This window comes from Ursus americanus, chromosome 21, assembly GCF_024610735.1.
Source record: "Ursus americanus isolate L20-20 chromosome 21, mUrsAme1.1.p, whole genome shotgun sequence".
In the NCBI taxonomy this organism is placed as follows: domain Eukaryota; kingdom Metazoa; phylum Chordata; class Mammalia; order Carnivora; family Ursidae; genus Ursus; species Ursus americanus.
This window is the reverse complement of record NC_142147.1, coordinates 47,302,356-47,322,320: the sequence shown is the minus strand read 5'-3', so window position 1 is coordinate 47,322,320 and position 19,965 is coordinate 47,302,356. Positions and strand designations below refer to the sequence as shown.

General features: G+C 47.6%; 1 protein-coding gene across 14 annotated transcripts in view; it reads left to right on the top strand.

The window, feature by feature from the left end:
* The window catches only part of CEACAM20 (CEA cell adhesion molecule 20), a 75,942-nt gene that overhangs the window by 37,886 nt on the left and 18,091 nt on the right, over positions 1-19,965 (top strand). For 2 of the 14 annotated variants that reach the window (XM_087870884.1, XM_087870883.1), the window contains exon 2: positions 15,529-18,710. In XM_087870884.1, the coding sequence (XP_087727010.1) occupies positions 18,593-18,710 (118 nt within the window). In that variant the 5' untranslated portion in view covers positions 15,529-18,592. Of the gene's footprint in view, positions 1-1,891; positions 1,924-13,722; positions 18,711-19,965 lie in introns of all 14 variants that reach the window. The other 12 variants (XM_087870877.1, XM_045814311.2, XM_087870882.1 and 9 more) reach the window with 11 other exon arrangements.

The following is a 19,965-nucleotide window of genomic DNA, read 5'->3' as shown; positions in this document are numbered from 1 at the left end:
CATCACCAGCCTCACTGAGCCCCTGCCCCTTAGTGTCATCTGTGAGTGCCCATCTCATACCTCTTGCCTCCATCAGGGTCACTCCCCAAAGACCCACCTTGCCGGGCAGATTGGGCTGTGGGGTGCTGGACCCAGGGACACTGGTGGGGTTATAAAGGTAGCAACAGCTGTAGATGCCCATGTCTTTCTAAAGCCTAAACTGGATCCCGGCCCTCTCCTCCTCAAATCCCTTCCATGGCTCCCTAGTGTCCCCAGGAGGAAGTCAAGCCTCCTCAGCTTGGGCTACAAGGCTCTGTTACCTCTCAGGGCCTCGTTTCTCACTACTCCTTATGTCCTGCCAGCAGTTTCCCTAGCACACCATGGTCTGGTTGATCCTCAGGTTTTTGCACATGCTGCTCCCTCTTTCTGGCAGGTCCTCTCCCCCACTGTTCTCATCCTTTGCCTAAATAACTCCTCCTCACTCTTCAGGTTCTGGCTCAGGCGCCCTTTTCTCCAGGAAGCCCTCCCTTCCTCAGCCTGGGTCAGGCACCCCACCCCACTCAGCCTACCCTTGGTCATTGCTATCAGGGAAAACCTAAGACAGTGCCTGGCACATGGCAAGTGCTCAAGAAACGTTTTCTGAAAAGATGGATAAATCTATTTATTCTCAGATATGTGTCTGCCTCTCTCATGGGCAGAGATGGTGCTATGTTAATATTGGTTCATTTGTCCACTCCACGTATAATGACGAAACATCGAATATGTGCTGGGTACTGACATAGACCATAGCCCCTTGCCTCAAAGAATAAAGACAGGTGCTGAGCCCACTGACCCAGAGAGGGGAGGTGAGTTTCCCAGGATCACACAGCAAGTGAGAGCCCAGGGAAGGGACCAGGTTGAGGGTGAAGGACAGGTCCCGGCAGAGACCCCAGGTCCCTGGTTGTGGCTCTCTTTGGGAATTTATTTTGGCTGCTACAGACGGTCCAGACATGCCCACAGTAACCACCACTGATGTCAGCTTCATAGCTGGTTCAACCCCACCCTCTCCTGCTCTACTGTGTGCAGCCCTCCGGGCCAGTACTCACTGATGATCAGTGAGAAATCGGGGCCCCCTGGACAGCAGGTTTTCTTGGCCACCATCCACCTGGGCACAGCTGAAGTCTACACCTGTGAGGCCACCAACCTTGCCACAGGCAACTGCGGTGCTACAAACACACTGATTGTCATCCCTGGTGAGAGGGGAGTCTGGAGGGAACTTGGGGAGCCTTGGGAGCCCACTCACTCCTACCCCAGGTCATTCCACAGAGACGGAAGGAGTTTGGTGGGAGGGGATACTCATGGTCATAGAGAAAGTAAAGGGCTGTGACCACAGGCCTTCCTCCTCAGCCCTTGAGTTCCTGAATTTCATCCTTCATCTTAGGAAAATGCCCTGAATCTCTGGACCTTGAGTTTCTGTCCCTCAAGGTTTTAGCTCCAGCCCACAGGTGATTAATATCACCTCCTGATCAATCAGACCCCATTCTTTTATTCATTCACTTATTTATTAAGTACTTAAAATGTTCCAAACACTGTTCTCCCATGGGGAGTCAGTGAGTGCCATCTCCAGCGCCCCTCGCTTGCTCTAGGTCTGGGGCATGGAGATGGTAAGGTTGAATGAGGAACAAGGGAATGGACTTCCCTATTCGTGTGTGTGTGTGTGTGTGTGTGTGTGTGTGTGGCAGGGAGGGAGGAGGGGATGGACATTAATGGTGGAAAGGCTGGTGTGAGTCATACTGTGGAGGCCTCCAACACTGAATCAAAGACTTGGGATTTTATCCCTTTGTTATGGGGAGGCAGGGAACAACTGTACCCCTAATTCTGCACCCCTTCTTCATGGCAGATGAAAATCCTTTCCCTCTGTCTTCCCTTCCAGATCAGGGTGGCTGTGTTTTCTCACCTGAGAAGGTAAGTCAGGTGCTGGTTATTGCCGATAGGGTCAGCAGGTGCACTGGAACTGGTCTTGGGGTGGGGTGCAAAATGAAGGAAGTGCGGAAGGAAGAGCTTGGAAGCTGCTGAAATGCCTCTGGAGATAAACTCCTGCACCTTCCTGTCCTCTGCCCTGCAGAAGAAGCTCAATGCTGGGCTGGAGGACCCAGGGGCTCCAGATGTGGGCGGCATGAGCAGGGGGCCCACTGGCTGGTCCAAGGGCCCCCGTTGACCCCAGTCCCCCTTCTTTTTATCACCCTCAGAAGTTATATGAAGAGTGAGAGCTTTGAAGGGGTTGGGGAAGGTCACTGCAGAAAGTCAGGGGAAATCGAGGCAGCTCCTTTTCAGCCTGCCCCAGCCCTGGCCATTCACTTAGAATACATGCCCTGGATGGTGTGAATGTGACTCCATTGGACGGTCAGCTCCATGGGAGCAGAGCCTTGTCTGTTTTGTCTGCTGTTGGGTCCACAGTGCCTTGAACAATGCCTGACCCGTGGTAGATTCCTGATATATGCTTGTTGACCAGTTGAATGAGTGGATAGATATTCTTAGGACTGCAGTGAGGACTGGTGCATAGGCTTTCAAAGCAAAAGGACTGGATTGGGAAGATGTATCACCATCCAACACTGAGGGCTTTTATCTGGCGGGATTCTCCCACCACTGTTTGTGGCTCTTCCGTCCTCTTGTCCTTGGGCTTCTAGGCTCAATCCGTGAAGGCTAAGACGTGGGGAGGGGTAGCATAACATAGAAGCTGAATCACTAAGTTATATGCCTGAAACTAATGTCACATTGTGTGTCAGCCTAACTCAAAAAAATTCTGAAAAATGCGCCCCCATTTTCACCTATGAAACTGTGCAAGTTAGTGGTGTGTTTTTATTCTTTTGGTTTTTGTTTTTGCTTTTCTTGTATTGTTGGCTTGTCACTGTCTCTCAGTGGTGGTGTTTTCAAAGATAATACCCAGGGTGGTTGAGTGTGAGGTCATTTCAAACACTGAGTTGTAACCTTGGTAGTGGACAATTTGACATGTGTAACAAAAAGCCTTGAAATTCGACCCACTCATGTGTCCGATCATAGCTGTGTGCAAAGTCAGAGCTACAAAGGTGGACATTGTAGCTTTCTTTCCTTTTTTAAAAAATGGAGGTATAATCCACATGGAACATTGTATTCGTGTTGGGGTGTACAATACAATGATTTCATCTACGTATATAGAGGGTGCAAAACGATTACCACCATAAGGTTAGTCAGCATTCACGACCTGACATAGTTACGAATTCTTTCTTTTAAGATGCAAATTTTTAAGATCTACTCTAACAACTTTCAAATATACAATTCAGTCAGTATTAGTAACCGTGGTATAGCTTTCTTCCTTAATATAAAAATAATCAGAGCTAACGGGAGCATTCAGAAGTCCAACAGTATGGTGCTAGCTATTTTGCATCTATATCTGCAGCCATAAGACAAAGTTACTGAAGAATGCTTCATGACATGGAAAGATGTACCACGTCTGTTTTATTCCTCATCTTTTATCATGCTTGTGAACATCTTTTAATGTAGATAAATATTGTGCTCCAATTTTACTTCTCAGACTTGCAAAATGTCCCATTGAGTGGATTTACCACAGTGTATTTCGAGAATACTCTATTTAGGCTGCTTCCCCACCTTTTTGTCCTCTTTCCATAAACAATGCGTCCATGATTTGCCCAGAGGCAAATATTTTCATATATCTACAATGATTACCTTAAGATAAATCCAAGAGGAATTGTGAGGTCAAAGAGAATGCATGTCCTTTGACACGTCCCGCCCAGAAAACCTGCTCCCATATACACTCATCCTCGCCAGTGCTAGCTGCCGTCATTTAAAAATTCTCAACCACTGGTTTTCAAACTCACTTTGTCCTTTGTTGTCTCCCATATTGGTCAGGTGATACATGCTTGTTGACCCTCTCTGCCCCTCCACCCACTTGCCAAGCAGACCTCAAAAAACAAAGATCAAGGTGACTTGAGTGTCCCTTCTGCAGGTTGCTTCCTCATCCACCCCTAGACCTTTGGACCCCAGCTGCGGAAACTGCTTGCCAGGCAGAATCTGAGGCGAGAGGAAGCCACCTTTTCCTGTCCTCTTGTTATCACTTGTTCCGATAAAATCACGTCTGTGATCTTCGAGGCTGTTTGATGCCAACACCTCCATACCAGGCTGCAGGTGCCTAACAAAAATTAATCCAGCGGGGCGCCTGGGTGGCTTAGTCGTTAAGCGTCTGCCTTTGGCTCAGGGCGTGATCCCAGCATTCTGGGATCGAGCCCCACATCAGGCTTCTCTGCTGGAAGCCTGCTTCTTCCTCTCCCACTCCCCCTGCTTGTGTTCCCTCTCTCGCTGGCTGTCTCTATCACTGTCAAATAAATAAATAAATCTTAAAAAAAAAAAAATTAGCCCAGAGACCAGGCTCGTGCCAGTGGCCTGTAACTCCACTTGCAGCCAACACCATATGCCTCAGGTGGCACAGAGGACCTCTGGGACACATGGAGGCTGTCCCACCTGTCCGAGGGCACACGGCCACATTCCTCATCAACAAAAGCAGCGCACGCTGCTCTTTCTGGCCGGATAGCTGGGTCATTGCAGGGTCTGCAGGAACCTGCAGAACTTTGAGACCCCAGCCTGGTACTGGTGGACCCTGCCCCAAATCTCAGGCCCTCTTCCCAGGTTCACCTCCGATACCCTGGGCACTCCTCACCCTCATTGGGACGTCTGTGCACAGAGCAGCAGGAATGATGGGCTCTCTTTGAAGATGAGGAAAATACAAGGACCTAGCAGTGGGGAGGGGCTTCTCAGACACGCTTGCTCTTCCTCTAGACCTAGACTCCAGTTGGAAGAAGTCAGAAAAACAACTAGATCATCAGGCCATCATGAAAACATGGCTGTCTCCTGGAGGGTCTCTGTGGAGGTGGTGGGCTTTGGAAATGGCTGTCTCGCAGGTAACTGCTCCATGCTCACAGTTTTCTGGTTTTCTTCCCCCCACATCTTTGCATCTTCGGAAAACAGCCCTTCATTGTTCAGGTGCTCATGCCCCCGAACTCAAAGTCTTCTCTCACTTTTCCCAGATGCTTGCTCCCCGCCACATATCAGCCAGCAAATCTTATTGGCCTCAGGATCTCAGACTTCACATTCCCAGTTTCCTCCATTTTGGTTCAAGTCACTGATCTCTCTTGCCTGGACTGTTGCGGTCACCTCCTCACTGCCTTGCTTCTGCCTTGCCAGGGGTTGCTGCATGTAACTGTACATACAGCTGGGAGCACTGTGGGTGTTACCTGTAACAGGCAGGGCAGCTCAATCCTGGGAGCTGAGCAATGTGGCGACTCTACCCTTGGACTCCAAAATCCATTCACTGTGCAGCCAGAACGAACACTTCGGAGCATAAGGCACACATCGTGTTACCCCTTAGCTCAAATCCTCCAGCGGTTCCGTAACTCGCTCAAAACACAATCTTTACAATGGTCTACAGGAGCGGGCAGGAATTGTTCCCAACCAGGGCTAATACTGCCCCCTAGTGGATATTTGGCAACGTGCGGGGGGGGGGTTCATTCTTTGGATGCCTGGAGGGAGCTTCTCGTGTAGTGGAGGGCCAGACGTTCTAAACTACTTGCAATGCGTAGGAGAGTCCCACATGATGAATAATTGTTAATAATAATAATAATAATAATAATAATAATAATAATAATAATAGTAATAATAGTAATAATAATAATAATAATTCTTACCACAGTTGCCAATAGTACCTGTGTGATGTGCCTCCCTTACCTCTCTAACCTTAGCTCCTACCTCTATTCTTTTCATTCACTCAGCTGCAGCCACACTGATCTTTCTGTTGTTCCCTTGAAACAACACCCTCACTCCTGCTGCAGGGCCTTTGCACACGCTCTTTCCTCTTCCATTTTTTTTTTTTAAAGATTTTATTTATTTATGTGACAGAGAGACAGCCAGCGAGAGAGGGAACACAAGCAGGAGGAGTGGGAGAGGAAGAAGCAGGCTCCCAGCGGAGGAGCCTGATGTGGGACTCAATCCGGGAACGCCGGGATCACGCCCTGAGCCAAAGGCAGCCGCCTAACGACTGCGACTGCTGCGCTACCCAGGCGCCCCTCCTCTTCCATTGTTGAACTCCTATGAGTGAGAATCTAAAAGGAGCTAATTCCAGTGTTGAATGCCGCCAAGTGGCCCCTGCGATAGGGCCCCTTGCCTCCTCCCTCAGCCGTCATGATTTCCTGCAGTGGGCAGGTGTCTGCCCAGCCAGCCATCACTTCCATTCCTCCCCAGGCCATCGAGGAGAACAACATCACCCTGTCTGTCCAGGGGCTCCCTCAGAATCTCATCTCCCGCAGGTGGTTCTAAGGAGCAGCCACTGCCCTGGTTACCTAGATCCTCATTTTTAAGTTCATCAACAATGACCATACTCCAGCACCAGCCCACACTGGCTAGAGACAGGTTACCTAGATCCTCATTTTTTTTTTTTTAAGATTTTATTTATTTATTCGACAGAGAGAGAGACAGCCAGCGAGAGAGGGAACACAAGCAGGGAGAGTGGGAGAGGAAGAAGCAGTCTCGTAGCGGAAAAGCCTGATGTGGGGCTCGATCCCGTAATGCCGGGATCATGCCCTGAGCTGAAGGCAGACGCTTAACTGCTGTGCCACCCAGGCGCCCCCAGATCCTCATTTTTAAGTTCATCAACCATGACCATACTCCAGGACCAGCCCACACTGGCTGCAGACAGCAGTGCTGATGGTTCCTTGACTATCACTGGCATGTGAGTGTCGATGACGGCATCTACACCCTGCAGCTCATCTCTTTTGATGGGACCAGTGGCCATCATGCTGTGCTACTTGGTCAGGGCACTCCTGGGGGGAGGACTCTCTGGTGACACAATTCTCAATAGTTAGCATTTATGAAGTGCTATCTGTGTACCTGGTACTGTTCTATACCCTCTACAGATGGGGATGTGATGGGCTCCTCACTACACCTTTTAGACTAGATTAATGAATAGGGAAACTGAGGGTCAGAGAGGCTTAACGACATGGCCAGAGACACCCATGAAACTGGGATTTGAGCCCAGTCTCTGCTTAACCCTAAAGTCCTTTTTTTTTTTTTTTTAGGACAGCATCAGAGTGTTATTATATATGAGTAAGATACTGTTACTCCCTCCCCTTTGTTAAAGTAACACACTTGTTATCTCTTGTCTTTTTGATAATAAGGGCTGTTATTTATATTTTATAAAAGTGTGATGCCGTTCAGTGCCATCAGGGATGTGGAAGGGAGCACTCCCAGGTGTGGCTGGTGTGAGTGCAGGGAAAAGCCTTTTCTGAGGGCTGTTTGGTGTTCTCTGTCAAAAAACATTTCAATGTTTTATTTGGGAATAATTTCAAATTGTGGCAAAAATAAAAAGTACAAAGAACATCCACGTCCCCCTTACCCAGATTCATCTATTGTTAATATTTACCCCCTTTCTCATTTTGTGCTCTCTGTCTCTCTCTGTCTCTCCCCATCTCCATCTGAGAGTAAGTTACAAACGTCACAACGCTTTACCCCCAAATACTCAAGTGTGTATTCCCTAGGAACAGGGATATTCTCTTACATAAACACACTATGGACTTCATAAATTTATAGCGATGCAATACGTTTACCGAATCATCCCTCCATATTCCAACACTGTCAACACAACAGAGAGTCCTTTATAGTGTATTTTCCCCCCAGCTCAGGACCCAGTCTACAGTCAGGAACTGCATTTTGTGTCCTGTCTCTTCAGCCTCCTTTAATCTGGAATTTTCTCACAGCCTCTCCTTATCGTTAATAACATTGATTTTTTCTTTTAAAAGAATATACCTCCCCCTTTATGAAATACATTTCTCATTCTATGTTTGTCTGATTTTTTCTTGTGATTAGGTTGAGATTAGGTATTCTCATCCAGAACACTGCGTGTGTGATGCTGTGTTCTTGGGGGCATTGCATTTGGGGGGGGGGGCACCATGTCCATCTGTCTACCATTGGTGATGTAATTTTGCCCAATTACTCCTCTGTATAATTACTGCTTTTCTCCTTCCTCCCTTGTAATAAATAAGCATTCTGTGGGAAGACACTTTAAGGCCATGTCCTGCTCCTCACCAAAACTCCCTCTGAGGTTTGGCATCCATTGATGGTTCTTGCTTTGAGGTCTTTACGAAGACGGTTGCAGGTGATGATTTCCTGAGTCCAACACCCTCAGCATTGACCAGTCAGCACTTGGACTTCTTCAGTAAGCAAGATCCCTCCCCCAGCTCTCTTTTGTATCATCTAATTTATTTCCTTCCTCCCTCCCTCCCTGCCTTCCTTCCTCCCTCTCATCTGTTACCTGTCATCTATTGTCTATCTATCTATCATCAGTATACACTCATGAATTTCTTTTTTAATGGTTTATAACTCATCACTGTACTTAATATTTTGGTGCTTAAATTATTCCAGATTTGGCCAGTGAGAGTCTCTTTAATTTTCCTGTGACACACCCATTCTTTTAAAGCACTTCCTTCCTTGCTGGCATAGGATCTTTTAGGCTTATGTTGTGCATCTCCTGCTCCACTTCTGGGTATATTATGCAAAGAAAAAAACACTAACTTGAAAAGATATTTGCACGCCTCACCATGTTCATTGCAGCATTATTTACAATACCCAAGATATGGAAACAACCCAAGTGTCCGCTGATGGGTGACTGAGTACAGAAAATGTGTAAATTATGTTGCACTTAAAATTTCTGTTTCCATGTTTTTTATTGCTAGTAGACAGGAATGCAGTTGAATTCTGTATGTTGATCTTGTATCTTGAGACCTTACTGAACTCACTTGCTGGTTGTAGGAGTATTTTGTCTTCGTTTTTTGTGTGTCATTTAGGATTTTCTTCGTAGACCATCATGTCACCTATAGACAGAGACAGTTTTATGTCTTCTTTTCTGATATGAATGCCTTCTATTTTCTTTTCTTGACTTATTACATTGGCTAGAACTTGTAGTACTCTGTTGAATGAGAGTAGTAAGACCAGAGATCATGACTTGTTTCTAATTTTAGGAGGAAAGAATTCATTCTATAAGCATCAAGTGTAATGTTAGCTGTAGTGTGTGTGTGTGTGTGTGTGTGTGTGTGTGTGTGTGTGTGTATAAGTAGATACCCTTTTTTAAGTTGAGGAAATTCACCTCCATTCCTAGATTTCCGAGAGTTTTTATCATGAACAGATACTGAATTTTCTCAAATGCTCTTTCTGCTTCAATTTATATGACCCTGCGATTTTTCTTTATTAGCCTGTTAATATGTTGGATGACATTAATTAGTTTTCAAACATGAAACTGGTCTTGGATCTCTGGAATAAACCCCACTTGGTGATGGTGTTCAATTCTTTCTATATATTTCTAAAGTCTATTTGTTAATATTTTGTTAAGAATTTTTGTGTCTGTATTCATGTGGAGATATGGCCTGTAACTTTCTTTCTTTGTTTTTGTACCATCTTTGGTTTTGGTATCAGGGTAATATTGGCCTCATAAAATGGATAGGGAAGTATTTCTCCCTCTTCTATATTCTGGAAAAAATTGTGTAAAATCGCTGCTGAGTCTTTAAACAGTTGGTAGAACCCTCATGCAAAACCACCTGGTCCTGGTGATTTCTTTTTCTAGAATTTCAAATTACAAAATCAGTTTCCTTAATTGTTATAGGGCTCTTCGAATAATCTGTTTCACATTGGGTTACTGATGGTAGGTCATGATCTTTGAGGAACTGGTTCATTTCCTCTAAATGGCTAAATTTATGTGTGTAGAGCTGTTTGTCATATTCCCTTATTTATCCCTCTGCCGTCAGCGGGGCCTGATGACATTGTAAGTGTGCTGCTCAGTTTCCAAATGTCTGGAGAATTTGCTGTTATCTTTCTGTTAGTTATTTCCAGTTTGAGTCCACTGTGGTCAGAGAACACACTACACTGTATGATTTCCATTTTGTTAAATTTGTTGAGGTTTGTCTTATGGCCCAGGATATGGTTTATCTTGGTATATGTTCCATGAATGTTTGAAAAGAATGTGCATTTTACTGTCATTGGGTGGAGTGTTCCATAAGTATCCAGTAGATCTTGCTGGTCGATGGTGGTGGCGTGTCCTGCCCTATCCTTGCTGATTTCCTATCTAGTTGTTCTACCAGTTCTTGAGAATAGTGCGGGGCTATCCAACTCCAATTGTGGATTTATCTATTTCTCAATTCAGTTCTATCGGTTTTTCTTCACATAGTTGTCAGCTTTGTTATTTAGTGTGTACACATTTATGGTTTCTGTCTTCTTGCTCTTTTATTGTTATGTACCGTCTCTGTCCCTGATGAATTTATTTACTCTAAAGTCCACTTTATCTGATAATAATATAGGCACTCTGGCTTTCTTTTGAATAACGTTTGCATGGTGTATCTTTTCCCGTTCTTTTATTTTCAAGAAGACATTCTATTGTATTTGAAATGAGTTTCTTGTTGGTATTATATAGTTGGCTTATTTAAAAAATACAGTCTTGGGGCACCTGGGTGGCTCAGTCAGTTGAGTGTCTGATTCTTGATTGTGGCTGAGGTCATGATCTCAGGGTCATGAGATGAGATCAAGCCCTGTGTCGGGCTCCACACTCAGTGCGGAGTCTGCTTGAGATTCTCTCTCTACCTCTGCCCCCCCCGCTCTCTCTCTCTAAAATAAATAAACAAACAAACAAGCAAATAAATAAATACAATCTTTAAAAAAATAGTCTTCATTGTAAATTAAGACTCTCTCCAGTTTGCCATTTATTTATTTATTTATTTATTTATTTATTTATTTATTTTTAAAGATTTTATTTATTTATTTGACAGAGAGACAGCCAGCGAGAGAGGGAACACAAGCAGGGGGAGTGGGAGAGGAAGAAGCAGGCTCCCAGCAGAGCAGGGAACCTGATGCGGGGCACGATCCCAGGACCCTGGGATCACGCCCTGGGCCGAAGGCAGACGCTTAATGACTGAGCCACCCAGGTGCCCCCACCATGTGTTTGTTTAACAGACACTTAGCCTTTATTAGGTACCCAATTAGGGACTTGCAGACTCATCCTGTCTGAGGTCCAAAGTCAGATAGAGACCAAGGACTTAAATTTCCCAGAAATTCCAAACCTTAGAACACCAATATTTGCAGAACCGAGAGGACTTTAAGATACCTTTCATTCTACAAATAACAAAACTGAGAAAGGGGAGGGGCTCAGCCACAATCTCACAGTGTTGGGAGTAAAGACAGAGACTTGAACCCAGCTTTCTCCCCCTCCCTCTCCTCCCTCCCTCTTGAAAAATATGAACTCCGCCGGATCCTGAAGGTTACTCTAGTTGATGCAGTGAACATGACAGACCAGCATCCCTGTCCTCGTGGAGCTGAAGTTCCTCAAGGGGCAGTGAGGGACACAGACACAACAGTGAGGGGGCTGCTGCAATAGTTGGTTCGGCCATTCATTCATTCATTGGACAAACCTTCAGGTCGTGTCACTGTGTGCCCCCCTCAATGTGTTGGGCTTCCAGCCCTGAGCTAAATGCACAGTCCGGTGGGGGGGGGGGACAGTGGTCCTTACACTCCATACTCTTCCCAATTAGGATGTTTTTCTCTTGCTCCAGATGGTCCTGACACCCCCACCGTGACCTCACCAGACCCAGATTGTGTGATTGGTTCCAACCTCACCCTAGTCTGCGTGGCTGACTCCCAGCCGCCTACCCAGTATGTGTGGAGCATCGGTGGGCTCTCCGGGCCTGACGGCTAGACCCTCTTTACTCCCAGTCTCTCCAGGGCACACTCGGAGGTCTACACCTGCAAGGCCTCAAACTCCATCTCCAGTTTGCACAACAGTGGGGATGCCAACATCCACATCTCAGGGATTGTTACGCTCTGAATGTTTGCGTCCCCTACAAATTCATATGTTGAAATCCTAACCCCCAAAGTGATGGTGTTGGGAGGCGGGGCCTTTGGGAGGTGATGAGGTCATGAGGACAGAGCCTCGTGAAGGGGATAAGTGTTTTTATAAAAGGGGCTTCAGAGAGATACGACACAGTGAGAACCAGGAGGAGGGCCTTCTCTAGAACCTGGCCATGCTGGCACCGTCCAGAACCATGAGATATAAATTTCTGTGGCTTGTAAGCTACTTTGTCTGTGTTTCGTTATAGCAGCTCCAACAGACTAAGACAAGTATGATGCTAGGTTTGAGGGTTATTGGTTAAAAATGAAATCCCCAGGGGCGCCTGGGTGGCACAGCGGTTAAGCGTCTGCCTTCGGCTCAGGGCGTGATCCCGGCGTTATGGGATCGAGCCCCACATCAGGCTCCTCCGCTAGGAGCCTGCTTCTTCCTCTCCCACTCCCCCTGCTTGTGTTCCCTCTCTCGCTGGCTGTCTCTATCTCTGTCGAATAAATAAATAAAAAATCTTAAAAAAAAATGAAATCCCCAAAATTCAAAATAGAGAAAAAAATCAAGGGATCCTTCTCTGCCCCAGGATTTTATTGGTGGAGATAGGTTTAATTTTCTTTTTAGGATTCTTTTCTTGGCTGTTCCACTTCTCTATACATTCAGCAAGGTTTTTCTAACCTGTGCTACGCAAAATAAGTTTTTACATTATTTTTTTTTAAAGATTTTATTTATTTACTTGACAGAGAGAGTGAGAGATACAAGCAGGGGGAACAGCAGAGGGAGAGGGAGAAGCAGGCTCTCTGCTAAGCAGGGAGCCCAACGTGGGGCTCGATCCTAGGACCCCAGAATCATGAACTGAGCCAAAGGCAGATGCTTAACCATCTGTGCCACCCAGGCGCCCCAGGTTTTTACACTCTTAAACCAACAAACTGACTCTTAGTTGTAGGGGTTGCTTTTTAAAAATATTGTATGCTACTTTTTCATATATATGGATTTTTAAAGATTTTTTTATTTATTTGACAGAGAGATGGAGAGCATAAGTAGGCAGAGCGGCAGGCAGAGGGAGAAGCAGGCTCCCTGCCAGGCTCAATCCCAGGACCCTGGGATCATGACCGGAGCCCAAGGCAGATGCTTAACCACCTGAGCCACCCAGGCGCCCTTTTTCATGTACTTTTAAAAGATTTTATGTATTTATTTGAGAGAGAGTGTGAGAGAGCACACGAGGGGGGAGGGGCAGAGGGAGAGGGAGAAGCAGACTCCCCGCTGAGCAGGGAGCCTGACACTGACACGGGACTTGGACTCAGGACACCCAGGATCCTGAGATCGTGACCTAAGCCGAACGCAGACACTTAACCCACTGAGTCACCCAGGTGCCCTCTACCTCTTCATCTTTTAAATAAATTTCACAAAATTATAGGAAAAGTAAAGTATACAGATAAACAAGGAGAAAAAACGTCTATAGTTAAGCCTCCCAGAGACAATGATGTGGCTTTTCTAAGTCCCTTATTTTAGTAACTACATTTAAATATATGTATTTAAAGATTTTATTTATTTGAGAGAGAGAGAGTGAGCATGAGCAGGAGGGAGGGGCAGAGGCGGAGGGAGAAGCAGACTCCCTGCTGAGCAGGGAGCCCTGATGTGGGACTCAACCCCAAGACCCTGGGATTATGACCTGAGCCAAAGGCAGACGCTTAACCAACTGAGCCACCCAGGCGCCCTAAATATATGTATTTTAAACAAAAATAGTATCATACTGTATTTGCCATTCTTTTACCTCATTTTAAACTTTAATCTTCTAATCTTTAATAGCCTTCTATGCTTTTTTTTAAAAGATTTTGTTTATTTGACAGAGAGACAGCCAGCGAGAGAGGGAACACAGGCAGGGGGAGTGGGAGAGGAAGAAGCAGGTTCCCAGCGGAGGAGCCTGATGTGGGGCTCGAACCCAGAACGCCGGGATCACGCCCTGAGCCGAAGGCAGACGCCCAACGACTGTGCCACCCAGGCGCCCCGATATCCTTCTATGTTAATATAGAGCCCACATTACATCCTACATTTGGAGTCTTTATTGAACACATACTGTATGTTCAGTGTCGAAGGTAAAGAAAGGAAAAGAAAAGGAAGAAAAACCCTATAATTCCAGAGATGACCACTGCTAATATTTCGGTATATCCTCTTATAGAGTCATTCCCTGTGCCTATTATAAATTAATAAAGACATGTGTGTATTTTCTCTTACACAAGGAGGATGTACTATGCATACTGTTTTGCAACCAGCTTTTTTAGTTTAACAAAATTTCATGAATATTGATTTAGAACAACACACATGGATCCACAGTGCAGCTTTTAGTGACCACAAGTCTTTGCGTGATGGGTGTGGGGTAACCAGCGTGGCCAGTGTCCTGTGGCAGAGCTTCTAGGCCCCTCCTGTGGGCTTTGTCCGGTCTTTCCCCATTCATGTGACAAAATCTTCTAAATACTGAGTTTTTAAAGGGCCTGGGCTGTTCTGCTTTACCTCCAATTTCATGTTTATTCAGTGTTTTTAAATTTCCAGAAAATATTCACCTCTAAGAGTCATACCACTCTGATCTCTTAAAAATAGGTTTATATAGTAACATTGTGTGTCAACTATACTTCAATAAAAAAATGTAAAAAAAGTACATAATTACATAAAATCTAGAAGAAATCATATCAGGTTCTAGGCCTCCATCGTCTTTGTGGAGTGGGGTTCACTGGTGTATACCAGGGGATGACTAGAATTTACCAGAAGGAGATTTCTCTTATTTCCAGATCAGGAGTTTCCCATTCACCCTGTGGGTTTATCGGGAAAGAGATGGGCATCTGGGGGTCAACTGGGGGTCTTGGAGTCTCTCTCTTTGGAAGGGAGGAACCCTAATTCAGAGCTGGGATTGGGGAAGGTAGCCAGGATCGTGACGGGCAGATTGGAGATGCAGAGTCCGGAGAGTGGGAGGTGGTGCCGTTTCACAGGTGAGCTTCACAGGCAGTGTTGTCTCTGGTGAGGCAGTGGGCATAGAGAGAAGGGGCCAGAGAACAGAGAATTAAAGCATGTAACCCACAGGATTTGGTGACTGATTGGGTGTTGGAGGTGAGTCAGGGAAAGGACGGCATCCAAGAGGATGTCCAGATATTTGAATTTTAGAGAAAAAAAAGAAATTGGAGGGAGGGGGTTTTGCTGACCCTGAGTGAGGAATCGGGTGTCCCACAGCCAGAGGAGGCTGAGGCATTTCTGGGTTGTGGAAGTCAGACAGAAAGCTCCTTCTGTGGGTAGGGTTGACCAAGGTTTGGTTTCGTTTCATGTTGTTTCATTTCTTTTCTTTCTTTTTTTCTCTTTCTTTCTCCCCCCCCCTTTCTTTCTTTCACAGTGAGGGCAAGGATTTTATTAATAAATGATACTGATTAATTAGATCTCTATATGGAAAAATAATTTTCGTCTCTACCTAACTGCACACAAAATTTTCAATTCCAGATAGATCACACATGTCAATGTGAGAGATAAAACAGGTAGTGACTTCTTTCTAGATATGTCTCCTAAGGCAAGGGAAACAAAAGCAAACATAAACTATTGGGACTTCATTGAAATATTGTGTAACATTTCTTACTTCTGGCCAATAATTTCCTTTAAGGTTTCTTATTTTTCAGGGAGGTGGAGGTGTCATCCGGATTGTAACAGCCTCCAAGACCCTGCCCAGAGGTGCTACATCCTTCCAAAGCCAAGAGGAGAAACTGAGGCTTGTGGCAGTGGCCGGCTATTTCAACAGATCTGAGGTTATTTGCCTAGTAGAGTAGAGGATTGAGACCTCATGGTCTCAACATGGCTGCCTCAACTCTAGATATCCGGCCCTCTCACCACATCACAGCGGTAAGCAGAACAGATGCCCACGCCCCAATCTGTGACTATGTTACAAATCTGTGGCTGTGTTACGTGACTTAGCAAGAGGAACTTTGCAGATGTAATTAGGGTCACGTACTTCAAGACAGGCAGGTAGCCTGGATTACGCAGCTGGGCCCAGTCGAACAACACAGCCCTTCAAAGCAGAGAACTTGTTCCAGCTGGAAGCAGTAGAGAAATGCAACAGGAAGAGAAGCCAGAGAGATCCCAGGCGTAAGAGAGGTTTGTCGTGCGTTGCCGGCCCTGAAATGCAGGGCTCTCATGCAAGGATTGGGGGGAGGCCCCGGGAACCAACAAGGGAACGGGGACCTCAGTCTCAACAGCTCCAAGGAACTGGGTTCTGCCAACACTCTGAATGAGCTGGCGAGTGGGTTCTTCCCACTCACGAGGGGCCCAGCCGGGGACACGTTGATGTCAGCGGGGAAGCTTGCAGAGCCGGCCTGAACTTCTGACCTGCAGAACAGTGACATGATGAATTTACGTTGTTTTAAACCGCCGAGTTTGTGGTGATTTGCTGTGATTGGTTAAGGCAGCAGTAGGCAACTCGCACAATCAGAAAGATTTTATTGATTTATTTGAGAGAGAGCATGAGAGGGGGGAGGGGCAGAGGGAGAGGGAGAAGCAGACTCCCCGCTGAGCAGGGAGCCTGATGTGGGGACAGGACCCTGGGCTCATGACGTGAGCCGAAGGCAGACGCTTAATGACTGAGCCACCCAGGCGCCCCACACAGTTATTTGAATACAGGAAGCAAGGGATGGCTCTTTGGGACCCCGCCTCCATTTTTTCAGAAGTGAAGCAATTCTCAGGAGCCTCCAGACACGTGCTTGATTCACCTTGTCACTTCCTTCAAGTTGTTCCTTGAGACTTGGTGGGTCTCCCAGGGTTGCCCTGCATCCTGCACGTCCAGCATGCTGACCCCTTGCCCTGATCCCTCAGGTCACGCGGCACTTTCTAACATCATAGATGATTCAGTTATTTAATCACGTGTCCTGCCTGTTGTCTGTCTCCCTCTGCCTCTGCCCATCCTTGCATAAAAGGTGATTTAAGGGTATTTGTTTTGTTTGCTGGTGAGCTCTGAGCACCTAAAACAGTGCCTGGCACAGAGTAGAGCCAAATAAATCTTTGCTGAGCGAACCGGGCGGGGGGCAGCCATAGAGAGGTGGTATGGGGTGGGAGTCCCGCGTGAGGCTGGTAGGTGAGGGTGTGGAAGCAGGAGGGCCCTGGGTATATTTTCACCTGTCAGAAACAAAGCGAAAGTTGTACAACAGGGAGGGGCCCAGAAGTTCCTCTTTCTTGTTGGGGCAGGACAACACAGAACGTGCCCTGGGGAGGGTAGGGAGGGGATTCTGGGAGAGAAAACCCCGCTCCTGTATGAAAGGGCAGATTTGGGAAGTCCACTCCAGTGGCGGCTCTGTGCTCTTGGGTGGGGCAGAGGTGAGGGAGAGGAGAGGGCCCCAGGATGGGAGTGGACTGAGCAGAGGAATCAGGAGGGAAGCCCGGCCAAGGAGTGAATGGATAGTCCGAAGACCCAGGAACCCCGGGAGGAAAAGGATGGAGAGATGGAGGCCTTGAATGCCGGCTCGCATGCACAGGTGCGCCCGGCACAGGGAGCCGCAGCCAGTGGGAGAGTGGTGAGCTGATGAGGCCACAGGCGTTGATTGAGCTGGGTGTACAGAGCCAGAAGCCACGTTAGGACCTGGGAAGGCAGGACAGACGGAGCCAGGTAGACCAGGACATGTGGCCTGATAGGCCGTGTGACCTCAAGCAAGTCGCCTCCCCCTCTGTGAGCTTCAGTGTTCTTAACCACGAGACAGAATGCTATATCCTCTAACCTACGCGACTTTCCATGTTTTTAAACATTTTATTAATTTCTTTGACAGAGATCAGAAGCAGAGCAGAGCGAGAGGGAGAGGCAGGCTCCCCGCTGAGCAGGAAGCCCGACATGGGGCTCGATCCCAGGACCCTGAGGTCATGACCTGAGCTGAAGGCAGCCGCTTCACCGACTGAGCCCCCCAGGCGCCCGACTTTTCATTTTTCCTTCGCCTATATCACTTCCTGATATCCCACATAACGTACCTAGTATGCTTATTGTTTATCGTCTCTGTCCGCCCTGGAACTGGATTTTCTGTCCATGTTGTGCCGAGCACGCAGGGTAGGCCCAGGAGGTGCTCAGGACACGTGTGTTGAATGACTGAGTGAGTGCACACTTCCTTGCAGGGGCTGCCGTCATCACAGTCACAGCACCTAGTGGAGATTCACACGTCCGTGCCAGGCACTGTGCCAGGCACTTGCCCAGCATTAAATCCTCTCATTCTCACAAACATCTGCACAGACGCCCCGGTCTGCAGATGGGACACGGAAGCTCACAGACAAACCACAGCTGAGGCGTGGAGGACTCAGGCCCAGCCTCCCACTCGGAGCCGCAGAGCCTCCAGAGAGGCAAGACCGTCCCCACCCCATCTTAGAGCCGAGGAAAGTGGTCACGAGGGAGGTGGAGTGACATGCCCTGGGCCACACGGTTGGCGAGTGGTGGGGCCAGGGTTTGCATCCCCGCAGTTGGTCTCCAGAGCCAGTTTGCTCAGCCACGTGCATCCCTGGAGCAGACACTGGGTGACTGCCTGTGGCATGAAGGAGACCCAGACGGGCAGCAAGCTGAGGCAGCTGGGTGACCGAGCTCTCCTCGTGATGCCGCAGTGCCTCTCTTGCCCTAGGGAATCATTTTAGAGTTTTCTCAGCCTTACCGTGAACCACCTGCCCTCTCACTTCCTCTTTTCTGGAGCCATCCGAACTTTCCTCTGTGCCTCAAGCTCAGCAATGTCCCGCATGCTGCCCTCTCTGCCTTCCAGACTCTCGCCTGACCCATTCCTGCATCTTCCAGGTCTCAGGCTTGCTGTCCTCTCCTCCAGGAAGTCCTCCCTGACCTCTAGTCCAGGTCAGGCACCTCCTCTGGGCCCGCCCAGCCCAGCCCAGTGCACGCTGGGTTGGCACTGACTGGGGACAAGCCCGTGAGCTCATGCTAGCAGGGCTGGGGATGTCTTAGTCACTACTGTGTCCCCAACACTACTAAGCACAGGGATCAGCACAGAAGAGGAGTTCAGGGAATATCTGTTAATGAATGAGGGAGTGAATGAATGAATGCATACATGGATTGATGGTTGTTAATGGTTGTTCCCTGGTCCAGTTGATCACCTCCAGTCTTCTTGGTCTGTGTGCTCCCAAAGACCATCATCTTGTCTTGCCCATAGGGAATTAAAAAAAAAAAAGCTACTCTCCTGTATTGAACCTTTACTGTGTCCCCCGTCTCAGCTCAGATGTCTGCTCCTCCAGGAAGCCCTCCTTGCCCCTTCTCCCCAGGCGGGGGTCAGGTACCCCCTAGGGTTCTCCCAACCCAGCTCATTCTGCGCTTCCTCCTTTGTGTTTATGACCAGTATCATTTCAGCTGACGTAATATTTTCAGGCTGTTCATGGTGAGCTTGGTACCGAGCTTGATTTTATTAAGCTCTCAACAATCAGGAGCCACCATTATTGTTTTGCTCTCATTACTATTGACTATCATTATCTTGGTTCCTGGTCTCCTTAACTCTAATATTCTCCAGTTGACTCCCTGGCACCCCTTCTACCCGGATTGCTTCTGCATCCTGGCAAAGAGGCAGGGAGGGGGCCTTAGGAGGAGGGGGACATAATTCTCAAGGGGACTCAGGACCAAAAGACAGGGATTTCTGTCTTCTTTTCCATCCTGGTGGAAACCCCAGGATTCCTGGGACTCTTGTTCTCTGTGCTGGACAGAGGAAGGAAAGAGAGCCCTGGGGTGGAAGGGGGAGGTGGGTCCAAAGTTCCTCCCTGGCGCCACCACCCGTCTGTCCCAGGAGCCACTGTCATCACAGTTAGGTTGCCGCAGGGCAGAGGGGAAGAAGAGGAAGCTGGAGGGGTGCAGCTGGAGTGAAGACAGTGTCTGTGTGTGCAAGCCAGGGCACGCTGGTCAGGTGCCAGGACCCATGGGGCTTGCTGACTTATGGGGCCACCACTGGGCGGGAATCCTGCTTGCAGGTGAGTGCAGTGCTCCCTTCAGAGGGGGCTGGGGATGGTGTGTGTGTGTGTGTGTGTGTGTGTGTGTGTGTGCGCGTGCGTGCACTCGCGTGTGTATCCGCAAAAGAGAGAGACAGACATAAAGAGAAATCGAGAGACAC